Source organism: Brassica oleracea, chromosome C8 (assembly GCF_000695525.1).
Source record: "Brassica oleracea var. oleracea cultivar TO1000 chromosome C8, BOL, whole genome shotgun sequence".
NCBI lineage: Eukaryota > Viridiplantae > Streptophyta > Magnoliopsida > Brassicales > Brassicaceae > Brassica > Brassica oleracea.
In genome coordinates, this window is record NC_027755.1 from 15060466 (window position 1) to 15071437 (window position 10972).

The following is a 10972-nucleotide window of genomic DNA, read 5'->3' on the forward strand; positions in this document are numbered from 1 at the left end:
AGATCTTTGTCAAAAATGTATGCTTTAACTGCTGGTGAGACTTGAGAATCTAGCGGATAACCAAACACATGTCAAGCTCTTTAATCGTGAAAGGCATATATGTTTGTAGAGAGTAGAGACCACCACACCAACTTGGTAAATAAGATTCTTGAGTAGTTTTGATCTTTGAAGCAATGAATTTAGATTTGAGAGAGTGACACATCACACAATCCCCACACTATATTCTTTTCTTTTTCATCCACATAAAACAGACACTTCCTTATTGTTAAATCGGGCAAATCTCCAAAATAGCACATTTATAAGTTTATGTCACAAAAATAGTCTTCGAAAACTAAAATGACAAAAATAGCATTTTATCTTTTGAAAAATTTAATTTTTTTTTTTATTTTTTAAAATTTGAAATCTTATCCCAAAACCCCACTCCCCAACTCTAAACCCTAAACTCTAAAACCTAAACCCTAAACCCTAAATAAACCCCATCCCTTGACGCTAAACCCCAAACTCTAAACCCTAAACCCTAAATTCTAAACTCCACCTCTTAACTCTAAACCCTAATGTCTAAATTAATTTACCATTGGAGTATAAATGTATATTTATCTCTTTTAATAAAACATTAAGTGCTATTTTGGTCATTTTTATTTTTAGATACTAAATTTGTGACAAAAACTTTTTAGTGCTATCCTAGTCATTTTTTCTTGTTAAATCTCCCATTATTCCATTTCCTTTAACCTAAAAAGCCCACTTCTTTTCCTTTACCTTATTATTACATAAAATTGATACTATATAATTATTGTATTTCATGCATGAGTGGTTTTAGACAGTCGAATGAAACCCTCAAATATTCAAGAGTAAGGGTGGGCATTAAACCAACCCAAATTACGGGTTGGTTTGGGTTTGGTTTGGTTTGGGTTATTTGGGTCTAAAAAAACTTGAACCTAAGTCAACCCAAATTAGTTTGATTTGGTTTGGTTTTCGTTCGGTTTGGTTTGTGTTCAGTTTAATTAGTTCGGTTTGGTTCGGTTTAATTTGGTTTTGTTTGTATTTTTCAGTTCAATCGAGTTGATCTTTTAGTTTTTTTCTAGTTCAATTACAAAAATATGATTAATAAAAACATAAACAAATCATTATTTGACACTAAATCATTATTTTCTTCGTATTTAAATGTAAAACCAAACATCACCAATAAATATATAGAAAATGTAATCCAATAATTTATATTATTATCTTCAAACCTAATATAAATATAATAAAATAACTTTCCGTTTTGATGTTAATGAATGAGATTAATATTCTTTTGTTTTATTTTTAGTTGTGTTTATTTTATTCATTTAAAAATAAAATGTATAAAATTATGTTTAGTTTTTTAGGCTAAATGGTTAAATGTATCGAATCTTAATATTATTAGTATATTTAATTAATATAATTAAAAAATACTTCGATTTTTCGGTTTTGTTCGGTTTAAAACCAAACCAAACCAAACTATTTGGGTTGATAAAATTTTGAACCGAATAGGTTTGACGTATACTTTGGTTTGGTTTGGATCGGTTGGGTTGGTTTGGTTTTTTTTTGCCCACCCCTATTAAAGAGCTATTATAAGGTTGTATTACTTCCACATTATCAAAAGAATTTGTTTTAGATAAAATTCAATTGTTTCCCTACTCTCGATGAATAAAAGTTTTGGAAAAGGAAAACTCTCTCTCTCCTCACGACTGTTCTCTCCCTTTCCCTACTCTCGAAAGTCACCGGAGCTCTTCCTCTCCGGCGGTCGTTTGCCGCGTTCTTAGCGCGACCGCCGGACCTCGTGTTCTCTCCTTTCTCTGTCGTCTCCCTCTGCGTTCTCCTCTCTGCAGCGGGAATAACTCGATCTTGGCTTAGATCCGGTTCAGATCTGGTGGCTCCGGAGCTTATCTAGTCAGACGGTAGGAGGTGGCGCCGCTTGAGGACGACGGCTGCTCCTTCCTGTGTCTGGCGAAGGTTAGCTCTAGGGTTTTTTGACCGGCGATTTTCTCTCGCTTTGGATCCGGTTTCTGTGCGAGCGATGGTGGGTGTTGCGTTGATGAGGCTTTCCTGGAGCTTTTGTTTTTCTTCCGGCGTGAAAGTGCGGTGGAGTTGCTCTCAGCTTCGGTATTTGGTTCAGATCCAAGATTTCGCGAGTCTAGAGTCTGTCTCTGTTTGCTCAACTGATGGTCTGTAGTGGAGGCGCGTGGGGTTCGTCGGAGGTCAGATCTATCTCGATCTACTGGTGTTCTCCAGTGGCAGCGCGCAGGTTTAGCGGCGGCGCGTGGTGGCGGCGCATGATGGACCGACAGTGGTGGCGCGTGCTGTCGGATAGTGCTTCATTTGCTCCGTTTGTAAGCGGTTTCCGGTGTATTCGGTGGTTTCCACACCTCTACCTTGGAGCTCTCGGCGGTGAGGCCATTCGTCTCGCTCGTTCTTCCCAAATAAGTGATTACATTGTCTTGTTTCCTTTGGTCGTTTTGGCTAGTACTAGTATATGTGCGGCAGTAGGGCACTCGGGTTTGTTGCTTTTCTTGTAGGTTCATTTCCGGAGGGTTGGCTTCTTCGCGGTCCGCTTTCTCTGTATGAGTTCTCGGTTCAAGGGGTGTATACGGTCACGGAAGGCCAGGTTTGGAGACGGCAATCTTCAGGTCTGCTTTTTGAACGACGGCATCGTCGCGTGGAGGTTCTCTCTCGTGCCGTTGGTGGTGCGTCTATCTGGTTTGGTAGTACGCTCGTGCTTTGATTCTCCAAGTCCGTTTGTGTTGGGATGGGTTGTTGGAATCTGTAGGAACCGTAGCTTCTAGGTTTGAGGGCGCCTATCTCCCGGTAGCTCGCGATAACCGACTACTTTATCTTCGGCCTTCCGACCTTGTTTGGTCTTAGCTTGTCTCGTTGTTTAGCTAATAAATAGGATGGCCGATCTTCTTTGGTTGCATCTCATTGTTTATCCGTTTGTTTAGTTTCGATTTTGCATTCTGCTATTAGTTTTTCTCTGTAATCGCTGTTCACAATTTAAAAATTGGTATAATATTTAACATTTTACCAAAAAAAAAAAAGAAAAAAAATTTGTTTTGTTAACATTAACCTGGAAACGTATATTGTCTTCTAAATCTTAGATCCGGCCTTGAGTTCACGAGCAGTAAATCACTGAGTAATAAATTAACCACCACAAATCTACAGCAATCATTTCATTTTGGACCTTTCATACATTTTTTCGTAAAGGCAAAAAGCGACCCAGGCATTACCATGCGGGCCTGGCTTGATTCTGCATCGACCAAAACGAACTCCTTCTATTCCATCCACATTTTCATTCTCTCAAGTGCTTGTCATTCTCAGACCAACTTCGCATATTTACTATACAGTTATAGATACTTAGATGATCTTTTGAGTTTTTAGATGCTATCCCCACGATTAAATGTTGTTGGATCTTATTGGTGACAAAACAACCGCTTAAACTTTTCTGTTGTTGTGAGAGATGGTGGTATATATTTAGATATATAGTAAGAAGTAAGGGAACGACAAATTGACAATAAAAACTTTTGTACAACCAGAACAGCATATACCCAGGCATCAACTTCGTACCGTCTGTCTTTACCATTATTTTCTTACTGCATCATCGAACAACTATCGTGATTTAACATTACGAATCAAATCCGTTACCTGTGAATGGATAGAAACAGGATACATGTACCAGAGCCACACAAAGTAGAATGATATATATCTTCACAATCACATCAAAATGGACAGAATCCTATCGAAGTCATCGTGACTTTTTGAGTTGCAATTTGGACCCACCAGCTTTCCAATCTAATTGTTAATTTTTCTCTTGGGGTTGAATTTTCAGCATAGAGACACCTTGCTTTGTATCTTTTTGTGTGTCTCTCTCAATATGTAAATATTCTTCTCGATCCATTTTACCTAAACGACACCTGACACATAACATTCTTTAGATCTATATTATATGAAATAATTGATATTATACAGGGCATTACAATTAGAAACGTATACTAACTAAACAGCTCAAAACGTCTAGTGATTAAACTAAAGAGTTCAAATATCAGCAGATTTGTAGATAGGCACACCGCCACAAATGAAGAAGCAGATATAGCAATTTGGAAATGAATGATATCCAAATATCTAAAATATAGTCTATATAGCAAAAAGAAATTTTATTCAATTCAATTTGAATATAACTTAATATACTAAAAATACCTTTTTATAAACTACATTTCACAAAAATGAATTATCCTAATAAATTTTATCCGAAATATTTAAAATTATCCGAATTATTTGATATTTTATTCAAACAACCCGAATTACTCAGTATTTAACCAAAACCCTCCCAATAATCCGATCTCATTTATCCAAGTTATCTAAAATTTTAAAACCGAAACGGAGCCAAAAAATTTGGATAAACTATGTTATCCGAACTGAACCAAACAAAATTAATAACTGAATCGAAACCAAAATAAATTTCATAAATATCCGAAGAGTTTTTAAATCTCTAAAACTGAAAATTGAAAACTAAAATACATGGATCAAAACCGAACCGAAAGCTGAATGTTCATGGCTAATATAGAGGCTGATCGTTATAAGTGAACCGAACTGAAACGGACCAACCTAAACTGAACCAGAGTCTATGTGCAAGCCGTTTGGTAAAGGTTTTCTTCAATCCGATTGGTTCGGTTTTAAGTCATTTTTTCGCTCATGTGGCGGCCACCCACCAGCCCGGCCCGGCGACTTGTTTAAGTCAACCAACAAAAAGTTAACAACACAGTTAGACATATGGCCAATGGAATATCACATTTTCTTCACTGTTTCTTTGTATATTTTATTATTCGCATTAAATTATTTTTCTTTAAGCGACTGGTTGAATTGAATCAACTGTTATTTGGCTATCAAGATTTGTAACTGAGGTTGAATTACTATTGTTTGTTAATGGGGAATTGGAGAATTACAAGTTTACAACGTATAATCCGTTTTCCCTAAGGATTTTAAATATGGTTTATATGTCAAGTCACGCAGAAAAACGAATGAATATAAATTAAATCAAGGAAAAGATTTCCTAAGGACAAATACTCTCAATCTCCAAACTTAAATATCAAAACCTTGTAGTACTATATGGAGCGGTCCCTGCAGACCCAAACGTATCGACCCATATTGGACCCTGTTTATTTCATAGATTATTAGATAGGGTCACATGTTTTACATAGTAGGTCCGTGAGCTTTAAAACCCTAAGAATATATCTACCCTCTAATTCCATTGCATGTGACAATGTGAACTCAATCATTTAGTCAGTTTTCTACTGGTTTAAAAATTAAAACACGTCACATTGGAGATTATATATCATCTAAGCTGACCATCTTACGTATACGGTTCTCCATTTTCGACGTTTCAGACTTGTATATACAGGTATACGATGTCGGAAGATATTCAAATATATATATATTTTTATATACACTATCGGCTGATCCGATCCGGTCGGCCCTGGGAAAACCGCCCTTAGTGATACAGAGTGGACTGGCTACCACACTACATAACCCGAATTTGGAATACCTAGAAGATGGACCGATCATCTATTACAATCCACTATGTTAACCACTTGGGGCGAAGCTCAAACCCAATCTAACCAAATAATAATAACTAGGTAATAACCCGCGCCTTGCGCGGAATGTGATTATATTAGTTACGTTATTTTTTAATAAGAAGACATTAATCCGTTTAATCTGGATATCGGTTCGGTTTTCGATTGTTTTTTGGTTTTTAATCTCCTAAAATATAAGTATCATTTTAAATTAATATTTATTTGATTTGTTTGATTAAAATGTTTATGTTTTTGTTTTTTTTTCTGTGATAATCAAAAATTACTATTATTTGTTTGTTTTCATGTTATGAATCTTAGATAGTCGTGATGTCGAACCAATGATTTCATATTATAGTTTCTAAATGGATAATGGTTAAAAAAAGAAAATAAAATGATTAAGACAATTATTTTTACTACAATTTGGTCGATAGTGAAAGAAACATTAAGAAAAAAGAATATTTTAACTTCCAAAAAAATTAGATATTTCAGTTTTGGTAAATACTTAGTTATAAGGTGCTCACGTCAATGTGCACATGTATGTGTATATAAAAGTATATAAAGAAGGTTGATAAATATATAAAGATATTGTTAATTAATATTAAATGACATTTTTTCAAAATAATACATGAAAAATAAAATTCTTAAAATGAAATTATTTAAAAATAAAAATATTATAAAATCTATATAATATATAACTTATATATATAATTCTTTAAATATATGTATATATATATATGCATATAACAGATCAAATTGGATATATGTTCCTATAAATATTGATATTTGTGATTTACTTTTATTACGGATAACAAATCGAATCAAAATTTATGAATAATTTGTCTAGTTCTATTCGTAAACAGTAAAAATAACGTAAATAAGAACCATGCATGTGAGTTTTATATTAAAAATACGTAAAATACATAGTGTGAACATATTTATGTAGAGTTTGACCGAGAAACTCTCTACATGTGACATGTGTTCATTTTAGTGTGAACTCATTTATTACAATGTTTTTATACGTGACATGTGTCCAGTTTAGTGTGAATGCATTTATTACAATGCTTCTCCTTTAATATATAAGGGATTTAATTTCGATGAATAATCGAACCCTGATGTAAGTACACATCATACTGTACTATCACCAGTTCGTGGTGTGAGCAATGAACCTTATCACCAGTTTTTCTTACATATACAATCAAATCACGTATTGATGCAAGTTGGACGTATTTCCAATCTTGAAGTTGGATTCTTTTTGAGATGGGTGAATAAAGAAAAAAATCTACAATGATATAACATGAAAGCTCATAAACATTGATTTGACATGATTGTAAGTTGAATTGTATTATAAGAAGTAGTCAGGTGGTGTGTGAATGCATTTATGGATTTAGAAATGAAGAAGAAAAAGATTGTTAGAAAGTGTATAGTCTTTTTCATGAAATTATACAGACTAATGACAATTCCCAGGATGTTGCTCCTGATAGAGAATTCTGATTCATAGTTGAAAGAGAAGCAAACTGAAAATAAGATGAGTTCACTTCTTAATATGGATAAGCTGTCTGCAAAAGAATGTGAAACGGCCCATTGGACTTTGCGATAAGAATATGTACAGAGTCCAGTAAGATTTTTAATATTGCCATTCCTACATCTATTTATTTTAATTCTTAGCGTCTTTTTCAGTTGAGCTTTAAAAAAACAAAAGGCCCATGTGACGAATCTTCCAGCTCTATTTTGTTGTTTTCTTTCTTTCTTTCCATCTTCTTCTTACGCATGAAGAATTCATGATGATGATTGCTCTATTTGTTTGTTTGTGATATACTATAAGCTAGACATATACAAAATTATGTCACTCGATCCTATTTATATAAGATGAATACAAAGCATGTGATGTTATACTGTGGAAGTGGGAGTTGTTAGATTATTAGAGCTGGTGAAACAATTACACAGATTCTCTACCATTTTTATAAAAGCAAATCTCTACAGAACAGAGAGAGGAGACAAAGAGTTGCATTGAAGGAAGAATGATTGAAAAAGTAGCCACGGACGGACTCATGCCATAAATAGTTTATTTTAACTTTTCATTTTAATTAATATAATAAAACTAAAAGTAACCTTAGATTAGCAGTAAATATCATTTGAGAATAGAAAATAACAAAGAAAGTTTGGTCAGGGCAGTTAATGGCAACTAGGAAGGTTAGATATGTGAAAAGGTATCTTTTCAGTGATTCATTATTGTACGCTCACCATTTCTTTCTTCTAAGAAAAAAGTCAGAAATAATATACAGATATATAAGAGCAAAAAGATATGAAAAAGTGTTGATTAAATCAAGAACGGATGCTAACAACGTACGCGTGTCATCATGGCATTGGTTAAGTCAGGTTTGAGTCGGTGTTATAAAAAGCTACACTTCTCACCACCACCCATGCCTTTCTCTCTTGAAGTAGACTCAAAGCCATCGTCAGATCTCAGATCTCAGATCTCAGCTCTCCATTTCAAGCCATGGCCGAGAAGGGCAAGGAAAAGGTTTGTCTTCTCTTCTATTCTTATTTTGTTTGTCTTTGGTAGACAGAGAGAGTTGTGTGGGTCTTTAAAATTTACATCTTGTGGAGCTTTTAATACTCTTCTTTTCTGTTCACTTCTTGTTTTGTTTATTATTTATCTTTTGTATATGTGGGATGTGTTTTGTTTTGTATGGATTTTTAAAAAACACGATCGAATAAAAATAGGTAGACTTTGTGGAAGCTATTAGAAGAATCTTTCTCTCTTTCTTTCTTTTTGTGTCAGAGATCGAATCAGTTCCAAAGTGTGGTGATCATAGTTTACCATGATTAACTAATAAGACAGAACCTGAAGTGATGTCTATATCCAAAAAACAGGTAACTATGATGAAGTTGAAGGTGGATCTTGATTGCGCCAAGTGTTACAAGAAGGTCAAGAAGGTTCTTTGCAAATTCCCTCGTGAGTTCCTTCTCCCTTTCTTTTTTTATAAAAATTCTGGTGAATTATTATTTGTTCGATATGATTCCATTGGTGATGAAATGGACTGAGTGGATAATGATTTATGTGATTGGGAACAAGAGAAATCAGAGATCAAATATTTGATGAAAAGTCCAACATAGTCATCATCAAGGTGGTTTGCTGCAGCCCTGAGAAGATCATGGACAAACTTTGTTCTAAAGGTGGCGGCTCTATCAAGACCATCGAGATCTTAGAACCACCAAAGCCGCCTCAGCCACAACCCCAACCTCCTCCCCAAAAGCCCAAAGATGCTCCCAAAGCTCCTGAGAAGCCTAAGGAGCCTGAGAAACCTAAAGAGCCTGAAAAGCCTAAGCAACCTGAAAAGCCTAAAGAACCTGAAAAGCCTAAGCAACCCGAGAAGCCTAAAGAACCCGAGAAATCTGCTGCGCCCAAAGCTGCACCCGCACCTGCTCCAGCACCAGCACCGGCACCTGCTCCAGCTCCAGCTCCCGCTCCTGTCCCGAAGCAGCCTGGACCTCCGCCACAGATGGTGCCAATAATGCCGCAGGGGCAGCCAGCAGTCATGTGTTGTGGGCCCTACTATGGTGGTTATGGATGTGGGCCAACGTTCAATGGATATGGAATGCCGCCGCCTCTACCGTACGAGTGCTACGGCCGACCAGTCTGCGATAGCTGGGGAGGAGGACCACCACCTAGTTACCGACAATGCCACCTCACCAGATGTGATTACTTCAGCGAAGAGAACCCACAGAGCTGCTCCATCATGTGATATGACTCATTCCCTTTTTCACTCTGTTTAAATCCTTATTTTTCTTCAAATCTCTCTTTTTTCTTATACAAATAATAAAAAGAATAGATATAGAGATGTTTATGTATAATGTTGTGATAGTAAAGCGAATAAGGAAGTAAGGATCTTTGTACTTTGTAAATGGTAGCCATTTCCATTTGGTTGTCCATTTTGAAGCTGTAATTGTAAACAGTATAAAAAGCTTGTTGCATTTTCTTAAATATACACCAATAAAAATACTTGGCTTTAATAATTGTTTTTAAATGGCAGTAATTTTAGTGATATTAATTTTCTTATTTGTTTTCTTCTAAATAAGTAATCAGTTGAAGTTTGATGTATATTCATTTCGTAGGTGTATTCAAAATTTCAAACAGTCCAAAAGGTTTGATTGAATACACTAAGATCTGCACCTTACGCGGAATGGACATTATATATATAAATTATTTTACGTATTATATGTTTTTACATATTATAAAATAATAAATATATATCGAATAATTAAAAATTCAGTAACTATTACATATATAATTAAATTGGTGTGAACATATAAATAAATTTTATTAATCCAAACAATATATTTTTCTATTTGATAGGATATATAGTTAGATTAAAATGATATTAACTAAAATTTTATTATATGGTTAATGTAGTTGTTTAATTTATTTTAATAGTTTAAAATTAAACAAATATGATGGAACATATACTAGTTTTTATCAAATCTTTATTATTCAAAATCATTAATTGTCATATATATTTTAGCCACATTAGTCAATTTCGTAACTTTTATTTAAGAAAATAATAAAAAAATTAATAATAAATTTACGATTAGTTTATTAAAAAACATTATATAACTAGATAAACCAACATATTTCTCTAATGATTTTAAGAATCATAAAAAAGATGACACATAGCTACAAAAAGAACTTGTAATGTTTCTCAATTAATTTACAGGTGTTATAAAAGTAATGGAAAAGTCTATCTTTATTCATAACATATAGGTTCCTTATATATGAGATTACACCGTCATAGATAAATGGAAAGATTACAAATTATAATCTCTTGGTTATGAGCCATCCACAATCTGGGTCATAACACTCCCCCTTGGATGTCATAACCATTTAGAGCTTGTAATGTGCTTTAATGTTGCCTCATTAAAACCTTACCAGGAAAACCCAATTGGGACAAAACCATAGTGAAGGAAAAAGAGTACAACACACATTACTCCCCCTGATTTGGACATTACTGAAGGTCCTTTGGACCTCTCCAATTTTCTGCAATCCGTGGGTGATGAAGATCTTGGGCAGAATATGCTTCATCCTCGAACATGATAGTTGGTTCTTCTTTACCATCGGCCATGCCACAATCTGATCGAACATATTGAGTCATCGACCTCAAATACACACACACGAAATCTTGGATGATGTTGCTGTGATATGCGTGTACCACCATGTGTAAAACATAACATGTCTGAAAACAAATCAACAAAACCAAATAACCCCTCTTTGGGCTGGTTAGTATAAAATAAACCAAAATCAAAGGCTTCTTCATCGTCCTTCTTATGGACCAATCAGATCAGTGTCTAAAACAAGACTTCTGCATCGTCCATCTCAGGACTAAATGGAC

At 34.6% G+C, this 10972-nt stretch overlaps 1 protein-coding gene across 1 annotated transcript; it reads left to right on the top strand.

The window, feature by feature from the left end:
* The first annotated feature begins 7892 nt into the window (after positions 1–7892).
* On the top strand, positions 7893–9598 carry LOC106307607 (pollen-specific leucine-rich repeat extensin-like protein 1). Its single transcript, XM_013744599.1, has 3 exons — positions 7893–8106; positions 8460–8541; positions 8664–9598. The coding sequence occupies exons 1-3, from the start codon at positions 8083–8085 to the stop codon at positions 9329–9331; spliced, it is 774 nt and encodes a 257-aa protein (XP_013600053.1). The 5' UTR covers positions 7893–8082; the 3' UTR covers positions 9332–9598.
* The last annotated feature ends 1374 nt before the right edge of the window (positions 9599–10972 follow it).